This window comes from Rattus rattus, chromosome 2 (genome assembly GCF_011064425.1).
Source record: "Rattus rattus isolate New Zealand chromosome 2, Rrattus_CSIRO_v1, whole genome shotgun sequence".
NCBI lineage: Eukaryota > Metazoa > Chordata > Mammalia > Rodentia > Muridae > Rattus > Rattus rattus.
In genome coordinates, this window is record NC_046155.1 from 87,040,092 (window position 1) to 87,059,539 (window position 19,448).

A 19,448-nucleotide genomic window follows, 5' to 3' on the forward strand; every position below is an offset into this window, starting at 1 on the left:
TGTAGACAACACCTACACAATTCATTGAATATGGAGAAGTCAAGCCAGTGCCTTCATAGAGCCTTCAACCCCTATGAGTTGGCGTCTTTGTACAGGAAAGATTTTTGTGTGCTACCAAAGAACTGTAGAGAACATTAAGAGCTACAGAAAACTGTAAAAACCAATCCGGCCACACACCTTTGGATGGGCAATGGTGTTCTGCCTGCAAGGTATGCTACAGTGATCATGCCACAAGCTGTGGGAGTAACCAAACAATAACTGATTTGACTTAAAGCCCACTCCACTAGATGGAACCTATCCTCAAACTGCTTGGGGAACCAAGAACCAAGAACTAGATAGCCCAGGGAATTAGAGGAAAATCAAGAAGTACTCTTCTTTTCAAAAAAACTGTAGCAATAAGATGACTCCTAATTGCATTCTGTATATACAGATTAATGCCTTACTCAACCATCATCAGAGAAGCTTCTTCTTGTAACAGAAGGGACAAATACAGAGACCCACAGTCAGACATTATGCAAAGGGGGAGAGGTCTTGGAACACTCAGCCCTAAATGGATGTCTCCATCAAATCCCTTTCCTCAAGCAACCCCATAGAAGAGAAGGCAGAAGGAGTTTAAGAGCCAGAGGGACTGAACAAAACAAGACCATTTAAATAACATCATCAGAGCTCTTATGAACTCACAGCAATTGAGGCACCATGCATAGGACCTGCATGGATGTGCACCAGGCACTCTGAGGCCTCTGCGTATTTATTATGGATACCAGTTTAATGAGTTTGTCAGATTCCTGGGTCAGCTAAGAAGTGGGTCTCTGATTCTTGTGTCTTGTCCAACTCTGATGTGCTAGTTTTTGTTTTACCATATCATTATCATATATTATGATCTCTTAGACTTTTTTTAAATAATGAGAGACAGAAAAGGACTGAATCCAGATGGGAAGAAGGTGGGCAGCAACTGGGAGTAGTAGAGAAAGGGGAACCATAATCAGGATATATATTATTTGAGATTTTAAAAATCTTTTTAATAAAAGAATAAATAATTTTTAAGAATTTCAACTTACTCAGATAAAATTAAAAGTCCTCTAATCTCACAAAACATGAAAATTTACAGCATAAAATATTTAGCCATTTAAGTTCAAGATAAAAGAAATATATTTTTTAAGATTTATTTATTATATATAAGTACACTGTAGCTGTCTTCAGACACATCAGAAGAGGGCAACAGATCTCATTACAGATGGTTGTGAGCCACCATGTGGTTGCTGGGATTTGAACTCAGGACTTCTGGAAGGGCAGTCAGTGCTCTTAACCACTGAGCCATCTCTCTAGTGACTGGGTTTTTGACTGAGTTTCTAGAACATAAACCACCCCGTGCTCTGGTGGGAAACAGAAATTACTCTATATGTTGAATATAAAATTCATGAACATCTGAAGCCTGCTAACTACAGATATAATGCCATAATAAAGAAGAATTTCAAAAAAGTCAGCCTGGTAACACTTCACATGATTGCTGCCTACCCCGGTCACATGTACTCAAGTAGGAATCTATCCTCTAAGACCAATCATTCCACAGAACTATGAAAAATAGTAAAACAATTATTTCCTAAAAGCTGTATTAAGTGTAATTGCATGCATTTAAAACTCACCACATCAGATGAGGACACTATAGCAGAATATCTCATATTGGTGGCTTATGAACAACATTTTTTTTCTCACAGTGTAGAGGTAAGAGTGTCAGTGCAGTGGTATTCTGGTAAGGTTCTCAAGTTTCAGAAGGCCAGTTGCACACATAGTAGAAAAGAAAGCTACAAAATTCTAGTGAGCCCCCTCTAAAGGAAATAATCTCACATTCACGGTCTTATTACCTCCCAAGGGCCCCAACACATTCAGGTGTTAACACCTGAATTTGGGTGAATAAAAGAAAATTCAGCTTGTACTCAAGTATACAAATAAACATGTATAGTAAATGTAAGGTTACACAATGATCATGTTAACCTACTTTTAGAACATTCTCACCATCTACAAAACATCCCTCATGCATGTTTGTTGTTAATCTCCACCATGCTTTTAGATCCCAACTGTTCTGAGATTGCATTTATTGCCCTTTGAGAATTTCTTGTAGATGTAATAATATAGTATTTTATTATATGTTAATATTATGAATGTATAAAATGTAAATATTTTGAACCTGGCTTCTTTCACTTAATACAATATTATTTATGTTGTTGAACCATATATCAAAAGTCCATTACTGTAACTGCTAAACACAATTTACAGAAGTCATATACCTCTAGCGTTTATTGACTCAGAAGCTGGAGTTTGTACTGCTCCCCCGCCGGCACTATGACTAAGGATGCACTAAGTGTGTTTTCCTGGTATTCGCTGGACTGCAGTATTGCTGAGTCAGGTAAATCTACATGTACTGAACTAGGACCTTACTGGTGGTGGTAGGTAAGAGCTCTCCCACTGAGCTATATCCTCAGCCCCCTTTTTAAATTTTAAGGCAGAGGGCTAGAGAGATGGATCAGCAGTTAACAGTACTGACTATTCTTCCAGAGGAACTGGGTTCAATTTCTAGCACCCATACGGTGGCTCATGGTGGTTATCTGTAACAAAACTTCCAAGGAATCTAACGCCTCCTTCTGGCTTCCGTAGGCAATGAATGCACACAGTGCACAGACAGACAGACATGCAGGCAAAACATAGACACATACATAAATTTTTAAAAGTTGGAAGTTCAAACAGGTCTCATTAAGTTGCAGAGGATGCCTTGAGTATATTGTGTAACTAGGCTGGCCTTCACTCTGTTGCCCAAGTAGGCTGTGTACTTGCCTCCTGAGTAGCTATCAAAGCCTGCCCCAACAGGTTTAACTAATTTGCTTTTTCTCTCTATCACAGGTGGTAAAATTTGTACTTGAAAATGATTTTTTTCCAAAATCTCCTTTTTAAATAAAATTTAAGAACTCTAGGAATGTAGCTCAGTGGTAGAGTCCTTGTCAAGTATTCACAGGGCTCTCAGTTCAAATCATAGCAACATCAAAAATAAGTTAAATATAATAAAAAATTTAAAAAATATTAACTAGTCCTTTCCCATTATGAATGTTAGCTGTGAATATACCTTATATCAAGCTGAGGTACTATCTAGCTGTTACATGTTCTGATTTGGCCACAAACAAAATAGTTATTGCTTCTTTTCTCTTAAGACTATCATGTGGTTTGATGTATATTATTTATTAAACTTGTCCCATGATTCTTGCATTTTGGAATACCATGTGACCACAGGGGACTTTTTACATTTCTAAATTCAGTCTGCTCATATTTTGTTAAGAATACTTCTGTCTCTGCACTTAAACAGATATCAGCCTGCTGCCTGTTCTTGTGATGACTCTATGTGGGTGTAGCATTGGAGTAATGCAAGTCAAATGGGTAAGCTGCAATGTTGTACTGCCTTTGTTTTGGGAAACGTGTGTATAAAGGATTAGTCAGTCTTCTTTTAAACAACCCTATCTGGTGTAAATTATATAAACAAATATTTATTTTTAAAAACCTGTTAAGCGGTATACATTTAAAAGTGATTTTTATATTCTAGGAAGGATTGATAAGAGCCTATTTCTCTGTTACCCTTTTAGAGTTTATGCATTACATTTAACAAATTTTTTTAAATTATGGAATAGCTAAAATTTCATCAATAGCATTTCTTGTCTGAGGATATAAAACGCTTCATAATGACACTAATCATTTCTCTCAATACCATAAAACTGCACAATCCCTTTCAAACATAAATCATGTGGTACAGGTTTCAACATTACTAATTTCACTATTTATCAAAACTAGCCATAACCAAAGACTACGTTCATCTGTACAACACATTTCTTGCTCTTCAAAATATGCCCAGCACCTGTCACTTGTAAGTCATTCTTAGTAATTCCTGGAGAACAAGAGAATACCACTGTACTATTCAACGTGGAGAAGTGGGAGCTGTCATGTAATCAGTGTGGAGCATTCACTCAGCACATGTGACTCTCTTGAGTATCACCCCAGCACCACAGAAAAGAAAAACCCAGAAATGTACAACTAGGTAAATGGATGTTTAAAAAAGCACTGTAAAACTAACCTTGAACTCAAAATACATATAACTGACGCACTCTCACCTGATTTTTCATTGTGGTGGTCTGTACCATCAGGTTCACATGTTGAAACATACTTGAGTATTTGGTGTCCACAGCTTATAGAATAAAACAGATAAATATATATGATAAAGGAAGCTTTGTTTTATTTTACCTAAACCTAACTAGGAAATCTGCCTGATTTTTGAATGAGACCTCAACTGTAACACATCCTAAGACACAAATCTGTATGTACACCTGAATGATACCATCTAGGAAACTTCTGTGTCCTTCAAGGAAACAACATACTTTTGAAAGTCAGTAGTGGAGTCTAAGTTAAAATTAGAAACCTGCATGTCTATCAAAAACAAAATAAGAAGAACAAATCAACAAGGAACTGCAAAATAACCACGAAGTGGTGTATACTAAATAATTGTTTACTGAAACGATATGAGGAGTAAAATTCCATTGTATTTCACCTCAGATAGAGATTACTTATCTGGAAACTAATAGCACTGAGCTGAGAAAAACTTTATTTAAAACTACTATGTATATCAAGAGGATACAGTTTTAATCCATCCTCCACTTATAATTCAGAATCAGAAAACTGCTAATACCTTTAAGAGAACTTGTGTTCTAAAACAGAAACAAGGTGGGTGGCTCTGGTACTTACCTGCTACACAGACTGCTGTCAGAGTTCCTAAGGTACTGATGGAAATCTGCTGCACTGGATACACTGCCCAGTGATCTATGTAAAGTAACACTTGGCTTAGTAAGAAAATCACTGGTATCAGGAAATCCTATGGGTGATCGATTAGTTAGACAGCCAGCAGACACGGGTACATGACTTGAAGAATTCAGAAGACTGGGGCTGGGCAAAGCACCTAGAAATTAAGAGAGAGAATATATAAATATGTGAGGATTTATGAGTATGCATTCACTGTATGTGTTTTGAGTTTTCAAAAAGAGCCTCCTAAAAATGTTTTCAATTAAATAATAAGTTTGAATCTATTTGGGCTTTGATGCAGCAATCAGTTTAAGCAATCAGTGTACTTGTCATTATTGATCACTACTACGTGATTAGTGGCGATCAGCTTCTGGCCTAACCACACACAGTGGTAAACACTGAGTTCCTTTGAATGTCTGACTGCACAGCAGAGATGTTTTGAGTTCACATTCGTCTTGATCTTTTATATTTTATGAAAGGCCTATGATTTCAAGAAAAAAGAAAAACAGATCAGCTATCTTTTATATTCTATTAAAAAACTTTTTTGTCCACATGACAAAAAAGTAGTGAAATTTTTGCTTAATTCATAATACTCAATATTGAAAAACTAAAGTTCTTAACAACATAAGAAAAAACTAAAGTTCTTAACATTAAGAAAATTGATAAAACTACTCAAAAGGCTGGGGTGGAAGGAGCCCGAGGGTGCAGTCAGCCTGTACAACACTAAGACTTTTTTTTTTTTTTTTATTTAACTTGAATATTTCTTACATACATTTCGAGTGTTATTCCCTTTCCCGGTTTCCAGGCAAACATCCCCCTCCCCCCTCCCCTTCCTTATGGGTGTTCCCTTCCCACCCTCCCCATTGCCGCCCTCCCCCAACAGTCTAGTTCACTGGGGTTCAGTCTTAACAGGACCCAGGGCTTCCCCTTCCACTCGTGCTCTTACTAGGATATTCATTGCTACCTATGAGGTCCAGGGTCAGTCCATGTATAGTCTTTAGGTAGCAACACTAAGACTTTTTGTAAAACAGGATGATCTCTTACCAGCTCTTCTCAGACCTGCATGGTGCGTCAGCGACACAGATGATGACCTCTGCTTTGGAATTGTCATAAGATTTGAACTAAAAGGCCCATTTAGGTGGCATCCATGACTAAAAAAAGAAAAAGGAAAAATTTTTAGATCATAAAAAAAATTCCCTTCCTTTCTATTTTCTCTTAGCAAATCAATTAGCAAATTAGTACTTCTACACTCCAACATAGGACTTCTGCGTCAGACCTAGAGGAGATCCAGTAAAGCTTTTCTATTAAAAGGGCAAAATAATATATGCCTTATATGACTTTCCTGTTCATAATTTCTCAATGTTGCCACAGTAGCTAGGAAGCCTGTGAATAAACTGGTACAAGTGAGTTTCCTCATGGCGCTTTTCACAAAACATGATGGATCAGGTTCAGCCCAGCAGGCGTAGTTCATTTATCATTCTGAAGGTAAATTATCACCTGGAAGGCTTCTATAAACAGATTCTGGTTCCATCTCCAGTTTCCAGTTTGGTAAGTCTTGGATAGGCCAGGTTAATATGGTTTTCTAACAAGGTTTCAGATGATGCAGGTTTGCTGATCCAAAGTTCTCACTGAAAACCACTGGCCTAAGATAAAGCTTTTCTTATTTTCTGTTCTCCTTCCTCAGAAAAACTATCATTAACCTAGGTGTTTTATAGAATTGAAATATTTACTGTAGGTTCTAGGGCTTTCACTACCCATATGTTGCAAAGTATATGAAACACATGGTTGTTACATCTTCTTTAATTTATATATTTACTGGCCTACTCTCTTCTATGGATTGTCTCCAGACGTGACCTCAAACATATACTGTCACTCAAAATTCAATGATTTAGTGTCATATTAGACACAGTCCAAATGTTTGATATCCACAGGTCGCTAAAGGCCACAACCTCGACAGTGAGGTATAAAATACCTGTCTGCAGGCATGGATCCAGAGACTTGTATTAGAAAAGTGTGGTGGTCGTCTGTTTTACATATTCTTGGCTGTCTCAGTTATGGTTTCTATTGCTGTGATTAAATGCCATGAGCAAAAGCGACTTGGAGAGGAAAGGATTGATTTATACAGCTTATAATTATTAGGTCATACTCCATCACTGATGGAAGTCATAGAAGGAACTCAAGGCAGGAGCCTGGAGGCAGAGGCCTTGGAGGATCAGGGCTCAATGCCTGCCCTGCAGGGTTTTGCCAACTTATTGTCCCCAGGACCAATCAGACCAGGGGTGGCACTGTCCACCGTGATCTGGGCCCTCACACATTAATCAGTAATCAAGAAAATGCCCACCAGCTTTGCCTAAGATGCCTGATGGAACTGAGGTTCCTCTCCCAAGATGACCCCAAAAAAGCTTGTGTCAAAATTATATAAAACTAGACAACACATTATGTTGTCCCAACTATGTATAAAAAACATTTTGAAATTTATTATGGAGAAACTCCAGCTTCTGTATTCTAGAAAAATTATATATTTCACATTTAATATATATATTTAAAGGAGACACACATCATAAAACTGATTACTTTTTTGGCCAATTTTCTAAATCTTTGATGAAAAATATGAGTCTATCTGAATATGTTAACTGAGTCCAGAGAGTCTGTGTACATCATAAACGCTTCTCAATTGAAGGTGAACATTTATCTAGACCATTTTTTCTTATAATTATCTGAGGCAGCACACTTAGATACAAATGAGTGGAATTTAATATGGCAAACATTTTTAACTGAAAATATATTGCCATACTGAAAATGTGAAGAATAAAAACAAAAACTTAAACTCAATTAGGTATTTTCAAGATGATCCCTCCCTCCCTCCCTCCCTCCCTCCCTCCCTTCTTTCCTTCCTTCCTATGGCAAAGGCTCCTAAGTCTGTAGCTCACGTCCCCTTTCCTAGTTCCTACTGGTCTGTGTCATACCTTCTTTTTAAGAAAAACAACTATCATCATTATATTCAAGACAAAATTTTTACTGCTTCTCATTCTTCTGTTCTATAAAATATTCATACTTCACTCTACTGTTCTATATATTAAAGTTTTATGAGAAAGAAATTATTTTGATCAAACAACAAAATTCAAGTTAACAACCCATAAAAGAATGGAAATTATAATTATCTGAGTATATTTCACATATAAATCTTAACATAAAGTTTAACATATGAATAGCTATGTACCAATCCTGCCATCTACTGTTTCAAATGTGTAATTTTACACAGCTCAAATTAACAGTTTAGCTTGACACCTGCTCAGTAGTAAGACAGTGTGGCCTAACATGGAATTTCCATTCATTACACTTCTACTAACCTACATAACTGACTGAAAAGAAGTTTCTACCCCCCCCACACACACACACAAAATCATCAGTATTTTTCATGGCTTTCAAAAGATTTAAGAATCAAATCCTCTGTGTTTGGGGAAATGGTTATTTATTAATATTCATAAAATTTTAGTTCCTCTATTTTCCCAGCCTCATTTAACTGTGATTCCTGATTTGGCAGTATTTCATTTCAAGTTCTCAAGGGATTATAGAATGTGTGCATAGTCTTGTTTAAGTAGGCACAGAATTTGGAACATTCTTGCTACCTTAAACTAGCAACTATGGTAAGTCTAGAGTATATGATTTGTCTTTTACTACACAATGGATGAGTGACTACTTCCATAATCTGAAAGACGGCCCACCATAATAGCAGAAAGAGTGCCTAGCATGTGAGAGTGCTCTAGGTTTGAGTCTCTGCAAAAGAGGTTACAAAGATCCAAGAATACAGTACGCTAAGTTGACTTTAGTTGCCCTAAGCCAGTGGTTCTCAACCTGTGGGTCACAAACTTCTGGGAGTCAAATGATCCTTTCACAAAGGTCACCTAAGACCATCAGAAAACACCTTCACACTATGATTCATAACTGTAGCAAAACTATTATGAAGTAGCAACAAAAATAATGTTATGGTTGTGGGTGGGCAGGGGGTCAACACAACATGAGGAATGTATTAAAGGGTCACAGCATTAGGAACACTGAGAACTATTGAGAACTGAACCCATCTCGTGGCAATATATTTTCAGTTAAAAATGTTTGCCATATTAAATTCCACTCATTTGTATCTAAGTGCTGCCTCAGATAATTATAAGAAAAAATGGTCTAGATAAATGTTCACCTTCAATTGAGAAGAGTTTATGATGTACACAGACTCTCTGGACTCAGTTAACATATTCAGATAGACTCATATTTTTCATCAAAGATTTAGAAAATTGGCCAAAAAAGTAATCAGTTTTATGATGTGTGTCTCCTTTAAATATATATATTAAATGTGAAATATAATTTTTCTAGAATACAGAAGCTGGAGTTTCTCCATAATAAATTTCCAAATGTTCTTTATACATAGTTGGGACAACATAATGTGTTGTCTAGTTTTATATAATTTTGACACAAGCTGGGGTCATCTTGGGAGAGGAACCTCAGTTCCATCAGGCATCTTAGGCAAAGCTGGTGGGCATTTTCTTGATTACTGATTAATGTGTGAGGGCCCAGATCACGGTGGACAGTGCCACCCCTGGTCTGATTGGTCCTGGGGACAATAAGTTGGCAAAACCCTGCAGGGCAGGCATTGAGCCCTGATCCTCCAAGGCCTCTGCCTCCAGGCTCCTGCCTTGAGTTCCTTCTATGACTTCCATCAGTGATGGAGTATGACCTAATAATTATAAGCTGATATAAATCAACCCATCTCATGGACATGGTTTTAAAAGGTTCCAACATCCTCTGTACCCAGCTGACCTAAACTTTGATAAATTGTTACCTTATCTTTAATAGTTTCTTGATTATAACTACTATTGATAAGGTAGGCTACACAGGCTTAATAAAAACAAGAGGTAACCCAGAACTGTCTGCTCCCACCATGCATCTGAAAACCCACATGAAGACAGAAAAAGTAGTAACCCTATTCCAAAGAAGACTCCAACAATCTCTGGAATTCTCTGATTTTTTTTTCTTTACTCTGGAATAATACTTTGAACAATACTTCCTCAAATTAAACTTGCCCATCAAGCTAGCCATAGTGCTGCTCTGTCTTTAGAGGCCTGCATTCACCGCTCGAGTAGTATTTCTCCGCCTTATCGTTACCTTCCAATACTTTGTCATTGACAGAGACAAGAACTAAAACACTAGCTAGAGGTCTCAATATAGTCTCTGTATTTGAGGCCTTTTCAGACTTTACCACATTTAAGAATTACTACCTATGTTATCCTAAAAATTCTGCAACAGTTCTTTCTTGATTTTAAGACTATTTCAAACTTTGTCAAAATAAGAAAAGAGAGAAGGGATGTTTCATGTTGCAAAGGTAGTCAGCTTTACCTTGAAACACTGAGTTCTTGGTAAGGTCTTTTGCCACTGCTGCGATCCCACCGTGAGTGGTGCTCACTGGTCAGCAATGCTGACGCTCCTGAGCTCCTCCTCAGCTGTGCAGTTGGGAAACTGGGTTTACTACTCAACCCCTGTCAAATAATTCAAAACAGCTAAATTATCATCCTTTAATATGTTACATATACTGGCACATCAAAATCAATATAATGAGTACAGGTAAAACAAGCTTCACTCTGAAAACCATCCAACTTTATACTTCCATTTCCAAATTCCACATTTGATATTGTTAACTATTTATTTTTTCTTGATCAAAAAGCTCCTGAACTCTTATGACAAACTACACTTTTTAATTTTTACATTTTATTCATAGTATCAAAAGTGAAAAAAATCTTAAAAAATGGTCATGGAAAACTGACACTAAAAATCTACTTCAGAGTACAAGGTAGGGCCCAGGGCAGTCACAACTTTTTATATTTTCAGCAAAAGGTAAATAAGTACACGATAGCTAATGTGGAAAAACTCCAGGTTCTCAGTTACATTTAAAAATTAATGATTAAATTAAGTGCAGAGCATCTTAAATACTATTTTACTGTAATTTTTGAGTATATTCTCAATAGAGCTAAACATTTAAAGGAAATAATACTTTTCTTAAATTATTTTAAATAAATGTGCCCATTATATACATCTAATATAATGTCTACTTTATACATTTCCCCACTAGAGACACTACAATAATATCAGAAAGCTAAATACTCTGTTTTCACAACAACACTGATTCTGCAAAAGTTGGTGGTAAGTTAGATACACTATAACCCTTGTTTACTTTGACTTAGGTTCAAATAATCTTTCTTAGTTTGTAATGTATGTAAAGAACGTTTCTACTGAGTTATCTGTCCCCTGTTGCCTGCCTTTGGATCCCCTTCCCCTAGCTGGTCAGACTCGTAGAGCCTCAGTGTGAGAGAACATGCTTAGTACTGCTGGGGCTTGATGCACCAGGGCAGGCTGGTACCCATAGGGAACTTCCCCTTCTCTGAGGAGAAGGGGAGGAGTATTCGGGAGAGGAACTAGTGAGGTTAGGACTGGGGGGCGGGGGGCTTTGATCGGATATAAAGTGAATAAATAAATTAATGAAAAAAAGGAGTCATTTGTCCCTATCCCCATTCCTTTTACTCATTTTTTTCACAAATTCTGAGATTCTTTTCTGATTTAAAATAAATCTTTGTGTTTATATGCTTTTCCAAAATCAGAGACAAATTAGATATGAAATTCTAATACGGAGTTTAAAGAACACAAAGAAAAGGCAAGATTGTTACTTCCTGGTTTTTAAATGAATTACATCAGCAGATTCCAGCACTCTAAATTACTATAATTAACTACAAAGCTTAGGAAATGAGCTACTTAGACATTCTGCTTAATTAATACCATGTTTAAAGTGTTTTTTAAGTCTATAAGAAAACTTTTCTGTTCTAAATACAACAGCATAATAATGTTTTCAGTGGGGCTTTTTTTGATTACAATATTTTGTTTTCTTTTTTAAAGTTTTGGGCACAGTCTTAGTATGCAGCCCAGTCCTCAGTGTCCATCTCCCTAGTGCTGCAGTTCCAGGACACAATCCAGTTGCTAATGATTACAACTTTAAAGAACTACTCTATTTAAAAATCACTACCTTAGACAAATAAATGTGAGTGGGAAATGAAAAAGAAAAACATATTGGGTAAAAACTCAAGAATAACTTAAGAATTATTTTGTTAATTACTTTCATCCCTTTGGGGTGCTTGTAATTATGTGGTGTACTAAAAAAGTCACAGGAATATTGATCCATTGTGAACTGATCGCTAGTGAATATGGGCACTATTTGCTAGACGTTTTAAAAGCAGAAGCATCAACTAACTATCTATGACCCAGATGATAAAAAGTTTTAAAGTCTGTAACTGTCCTTGCTTAATTTTTCAACATTTATAAAGCCTAATATTGAGACCTGACAGAATCAAATTAACTCAAAAACTTCATATTTCCCTTTTCTAGATTCTGTATAAACTAGTACAATCTTTAAAAAATAACTTATTTGAATTTTATCTTTTCTTGGTTAAGTTTTTAGCAACTGAATTACAATAATCCCGAAAACATTTTTAGCTTTAAAGCTTATGATTTAAGATACTGGAGAGGTGTCACAATTTAACAATAGATAACAGCACAATAAACAAGCTAATAATATGTACCAAGTTAATATATCCTATATGTCTTAATTTCTAAAATAAGTCTTATTTTTAATTACAAGACAAAATTAACTCCATATCTAATTATGGAAAAGCCAGTGCTCACTGAGCTATAAAAATGCCAGGAAGTAAAAAGAATCAGGGTTTTAAATCTGTAAAAATCATTAAGTAATAATGATATATTATGATAGTAGCCATTGTTCTTGGTTCGACCAATGTAATTCCTGGAATCTACAAATGAAAAGAGATTATGATCTCTTTTATATAAGCCTAGAATTAAGTTCATTGCTGCTTTCTACTTCCTACTATAATGATTTCAAACCATTCTTAACATATAAATTGTTACTGCTAAATATAACAGTGATACTTGAAATAAAAAGTGCTAGAAGTGTACTTGAAATAAAAAGTGCCATATATGTAAGGCCCTGGGGTCAATCCTCAGCCCTGGGAAGAAATGACTGAAAAGTGAGTACAGAATTGCTATCATTCATAACTGTCCATAAAGCAGCATTATATAAAAGAAGCTGATCCCTGGAAAAGAAATGGTGTGTTATATAACACTTAGAGAAATATTTTAATAAAAATGAATCATTAAATAAGATAAATAAGGCTGGATGATTACTGTATTTTAACCTTGTGAAGTTTTCGATCGCCTTTCTCTACTGGATCTTCTACTTCAGAACAGGGATAAAATCCAGGAAATGGTGTGAAAGAATTAATCTTTGGCCTACAGGAACCTGAGAAAGCACCCATCAAGCTACTGATACTCCACAGAGAAGAAATGACTTGTGGGGGAAGGCTTGGGTCAATCAGAAGGTCTGACACCATATTGCGAGCTTCATTTAGCACTGAAAGATCAACTCCATTTCCACCTCCAGAATTCTAAAAAATAAAAAAAGGAAAAATATGTTATTTGTTACACAGAAAGTTTAACACTAGAAAGAAAACTCCAATAGTAGGCAGTCACAGGCCATCTCCTGCAGGTGGTGGCAGGCCTTAGACTAAGGTACTGCACAACATGTGTGCCTCACTGTGAATTTCCAGAGCACGGTGCTCTGTACGTGCTTCAGCAGTCAGTCCAAAGGGGCTGGAGGACAAAGCACGTCTACTGCTTGCTCTGCATCCACTTCTATTTCTCTCTGAACTATGAGTCTTTGCCCTTTCATGCTCTGAATACTTGGTTATGCTGTGTTGCCTTGAATGTATGCTGTAGTATTTAATTCAGCTTTTCCAGTTCTAGGCCAGAGTTGGTCTGACACCAACTACTCTCTCTTATTGGAAATAATTTGAGAGAGAGTATTACTGCTTTCCACAGAGAACTGGTTGAAATACTATCTTTCGACATATCAGAACTAAAAAAGATGTGAGCTCATGTTATGTAATTTCAATAAAATAAAGTATTAAGCACCTCTGAAATTATTATGTAAGAATGATCAGAGATGCCCTAAGACAGATTGGGAATGTTAATTCTTCGGTATGAGAAAATACTGTATGTGGGGTATATTTCCCTTCCCATAATCCTCCCATCTACCTTCCAGTGGTTCCCTTTATTCCCATGATAGTTGTGCTTCCACTTTATTTTTAATTAATTAATTAATTAATTCACTTTACATCCCAATATCAGCCCCCCTCCCAGTACCTCCTCACTCAGATCCTCTCCCCATTTTCTCCTCTTCATCTCAATAAGAGAGACTAGACTAGTTCAGTATTACACAGTAAGATATAAACATTTTAATAAAGAAAATTAAGCAACAAATATCTGTGTCATGATGAAAAACAGAAACAAAACCTCAGAGGGCGGAATGATGACTGCGCAGTTAAAGCACTGACGCTCTTCCAGAGGGGCTGCTTCACTTCCTAGCACCAGCATGGCGGCTCACAGCTGTCTCTAAGTCCAGACACCCACATGGCGGCTCACAGTCGTCTGTAAGTCCAGACACCCTCCTCTTGTCTTTGAAACATGCACAGGGTGCACAGGCATACATATACATATAGCAAGAACACAAATAAATAATAAAATAAAATAAAAACATTTAAATACAAAACAAAAATCATCCATTCAAAGGAGCATTCATTTTTTAAGTTGGTGTTGAGAGAACTAGTGTAATAAAGCTAATGATGACTCAAATTCCTGTAACAGATAATTAAATACTTATGGTCCCTCTCACTGGGAAAAAACATGTTTCAAAATGCCATATGAAATGCAAATTTATAGAGTAGATTATATATGTAAACATTAGTAATTCAAAAAGATCTACCAAAATGAAAAAATTATCAGTTAGTATAAAACACAATAGCATGTGTTTCTAAGTTATTTTTCTCTTTCTCCTCATATTCTTATTTTCATTTTCTGATAATGATATATAATGCTTACATGACAAATATGAACTTAACTTATCCCATCTCCATTTATACACACATGTATAAAGTGTGAAAACAAGGAACAGTTACTAGAAGTCAAGACAGGGATTCTCACTGGAGTACAGTGGGGTGAGGTTCTGAGGCCCCAGTAACGCTCTTTGCTTTCACATAGGTGCTAGTCAAACAGAAGGTTTAATCTGTGGAAATCCACTGAACTGTACAGTTTTCTGTACATATGTTAAAAATCTGTAAGAAGTATTTTTCAGAAATGAATTAGAGCATTTTGTTTCCCTAATAAAATGTTCTACCAGTTGATTCAGTGTTTCGTATATCACCTAAAATCAGTTTCTCTCCCTTTGTACATCAGTGTTCACACCAAAAAACAAACCAAAACCAATACATAAATAAATAATAAAAAATAAATTAACTCATCCTTATTAAAAAGATATTAGTTAATTTTGGTCCATGATTTTATTAAAAGTACTTTTACATAAAGTATAATTTTTTATTTTCTTTTTCTTTTATATTTAATAAACTTTTACAAATTTACTTCTATGAAGATTCTGGTTAACTTAGCTCAGATAAAGAGCATTTTATTATACAGAATCCTAATTTTGACAGGCATTGGTATTGTTCGTACTCACCTGGTAATGAGGTTTACACCACTGCTTCAAGTCCCAGTCCCAGAGAATCATCTGTAAAAGAGCACTGGGTTACAGACCATGAACAAACATGCAGAGGCAAGCTGCAGCTCTCCACCAAAGATCCTACGACAGCTTCGATATCAGAAATGGAATGGAGAGACAAGAATAAAAATAATCTGTTTATAGATTACTTCATTAATTTATATACTCTACAACTGAGCAATCTGAAAACTAAACCATTTTCAGAACAAAAGCACTACAGCAATTTATATTAACCTTCAAACATTTATTATTTGGCTGGAAAGATGGCTCAGAGGTTAGGGGCACTCGCTCCTCTCACAGATCAACCCAGAACCAAATCCCAGCACCCCCATCAGGCGGCTCACAACTGCCTGAAACTCCAATTCTAGGAGATCCAATGCTCAGCTCTGGACTCCATGGGCATTGCATGTACATGGCACACATAAAGACCAACACATTCACGTAAGTAAATATAAAAATATCATAAAAAAGGAAAAACAGATCCAACAGTGTTTCACTGAAAATGTAAGAAAAATTAACTGTAGACACACCACACCCACCCCAAAAGGGTCGTCATAATCTTAAGCTGGAGTCTGTATGTGGAGCTATTTCTTATACGGACAAACTTCCAGAATTTCTTGTGTCCTGGGCTAAATTGTATTTAAGGAAACTGTTTACAAGAATCAAAGTATACTCCTTTCAGTACATGGACAAGTAGTGCCTGCTTTTGTTTCTTTCAAGATGACTGGTATAACTCACAGCCCAGCCTTGCTTTCTCTGCTTCTTCCTAGAAGGCTTTCTGCCTACCTGGCTTGTGTAATACAGGAGTCTCTGCATTCAACAAACCAGGGTTAACCTGAAGTGACTGAGCTATCGTGGCCATGACAATCTATTTCTATGAACTGTTTTGAGTTAATAAGTAAGTTCTTCTTTTGGCTTAACTAATTCCTTATAAATGCCATTTTCTATAAGGCTTTGAACCCTAATATTGAATTGGCCTAATATTAAATTTTGTTTTAAATCCTAAAATGTTCTCTATACTTCACTACTTATATTGTTTCTTATCCTTGGGCTTTCAAAAATCTTTTTTAAGACTTGTTTTAATGACTGATTCGTGTTATATATCACTAAGGCCATTTTCTGCAGACATGGTCTCTTCTTTCTTGTTACATGTGGATGTATCCAGGTATATGTGGGAGGGGGTTGGCTTTAAGAATCCCCTTGTTTTGTTTGTTTTTGTTTTTTAAACACATCTTTGGTAGGCTATGATACGTCCAGTGGCCAAGCTTAAGTTCACAGTGTCTTCTGAGAAGCCAGGACAGGATCCTCATCCTTCTCATCCAAACTACCTTCTCAGGCGTTCGCCCAAAGGCATTCTACTATGCTCGCACACATGCCCTTCCTCCAGCCAAGGTATATTTTCCTGCTATCAAGCTTGGAATGGACAGTCGCAGGCTTATAGATGATAAAGCCCATCTTTGATCAGCTTCCAGATCTGCTGGTAGGGACCAGCAATGGCAATTTCACTAGTCTCACTGGGGTCCATCCAGACCTCCCTTTTGCCTCAGCAGAGACCATTTAAAAAAGCAAGCCTCTCCTGAAGCCTGAGCATACTCATGGCTGTAGTAGCAAAAATAAAATTATTTGGTCACTACTCCAACATTTACCTGATGGTTGGGAAAGCTATTTTTGTAAAGAAACAGAGTACCTGTGGTCTCTTACTTGATTACTTTTCTTTTAAATTTCTTAAAATATAAAAAAAATATGTTCAGAATCAGGCTGATAGTAGGATAGTCACAGTGGGCTATAATTTGGTGATTCATATTTTAGAAAGAACACCACCTCCAGTCACTAAAAGGTACTGTGGTATTGTTGCTATCCCCTCATCAACATCTTTCCAGAAAGTAAGTTCTGTTTCCTACTAAAGTCTATTTGTTTCCAAAGAAGATTCAAACCATACTATATCCACTATATGCCCAAAAGTGACTGTAGTGTAACAATAAACAAAGTTACTTTTTAATAGACAGGATCATTACATTTATACAATTGTTTTATATGGCCCTAAGTATAGCCTTGTTACAATCACTTCATGTTGTAACTTAATAAGCATGAAATCTGGATTGAAAAGACACAGAGGACCTCAACATTGCTAAGAGTCTCTTGTACTTCAGACTGCTCCGACCCACTCTTTGCATGCTGTCTGTATGGGACTGGCTCTGGAGGTTTAGATGCACTACATTAATTCTGTCCTTACTTTAGTATGACAAAGCTCCTTAACAATTGATGAGATCAACTAGTCACCATTCCTTTATAGTAGCACAATCACCTCTCATTATGACTTTTATAAACCTGGTGTTTTTCCCAAGTTTACCAATAAAAATTGCTATTTATTGACATTTATATTAATGTTCAGATCTAGTATTCTTGGTGGAGGTCTTCAATAAATCTTAATTAAAGGCCATATTACATAAATAGATATATGCTGTATATTTGTGGTATTAAAGGATCTAGGAAAGAAAGAGATCAATTGCAAAAAAGAAAAATATCTAAAAAGCTTCCTGGATTGAAGCAGAGAATTATAATGAAAATAGGTTGAAATGCATTGTAATGAAGTATCCCTGCTGCTTGCTTATTATAAGATTGATTCTGAGTTCAGACAAATCCAAAATAGCCTACTCAGAAGCCACTGTAATCCACAAAAAGGGATGAAATACTGTCTTTTGTAAGATATGATGGAGCTAGAAGACACCAATTAATCGAAACAAGCCTAACATAGAAAGACAAATGCCACATTCTCATTCATATGTGGAAGCTGAAAAAGTTATTTTGTAAAAACAGAATACAGAAAAAGAAAAGTGGGTTGGAGGAAGGACAGGGAGGAGTTAAACAAGGTATAAAATCACAGTTACTTAGGTGGAATGATTTTTAATGTTCTACAGAACGGAAAGTGGCTATATTTCTCACTCATTATATATTTATATATTTTGTAAGGACTAGAAAAGTTCAAACTTTTAACATAAATACTAATTAATTACCCTGATCTGGTAGGTAGAATTACCACTCTTCACAATTACATGTCAAATTGAAAGCTTTTTCAAGAACAAAGATTTCAGAATTGTGTTTCATTTGTGTGGGAGGTGGGTGAGTGCGTATATGCATGTCTCATTAGGGATGAGGAAGTAGGAAGACATCTTTCATGGGCTAGTGTTCTTTCTTTCCACTGTGGGTTCAGGGATTAAACCCAGATTGTCAGGCTTATATGCAATCACCTTTATCTCTTCATCCATCTCATCAGACTTTAGAAATTTGGCATTGGTCAGACGTTTTTATTGTCCTTTATAAAAGCTTAATCCATAGCAAATTTAGTGAAAATACCAAAGTTTGATCTTTTGCTATAATGTGACATCAGGAGATAAAAATAAGAATCAATGCAAAACAGTTTAGGACAGGAAAAGGCTAGATATAACACAAGTCATCAAAAATTGAAAAATGCATATTCATACATGCACTGAGAATTAATAAAATATAGCTACAACTATGTATGTGAATTGAGGAGACTTGAACAAGTCAGGAAAGTATAAATTTACTCGGATAAATGAAATATATAGTATTGAGGTGTACCTTTGGAAATATTATTATATGGGATACTGTACAGGCCTTTAAGATGGTGACTACCTTTTTAGAGAAGAGAAGCTATTCAGACTTATGGCAAACAGGAAACGTTAATTCTAACATTAACATTCAAGGTGGAAGGTAATGGGGATAGAAGTGGAGGTTGGCCTAAAGAGTTAGATCCTTGGCATTTTCCACTCCATATCAAAACCATGCCTTAAAAATAAAAGAATGTGTTCGGTCCCCAGCTCCGAAAAAAAGAACCAAAAAAAAAAATAAAATAAAATAAAAGAATGTGATAGTAGATCAATGATGCTTGTCTTTAGTCTTTATATTTTATGCATATTTTAAACACTTACTCTGCTTT

At 36.1% G+C, this 19,448-nt stretch overlaps 1 protein-coding gene across 1 annotated transcript in view; it reads right to left on the reverse strand.

The window, feature by feature from the left end:
- The window catches only part of Pde3b (phosphodiesterase 3B), a 119,145-nt gene that overhangs the window by 23,776 nt on the left and 75,921 nt on the right, over positions 1 to 19,448 (reverse strand). The window contains 6 exon segments of the mRNA XM_032895065.1: positions 4,149 to 4,222; positions 4,777 to 4,987; positions 5,875 to 5,981; positions 10,219 to 10,358; positions 13,077 to 13,325; positions 15,449 to 15,499. Of these exon segments, the coding sequence (XP_032750956.1) occupies positions 4,149 to 4,222; positions 4,777 to 4,987; positions 5,875 to 5,981; positions 10,219 to 10,358; positions 13,077 to 13,325; positions 15,449 to 15,499 (832 nt within the window).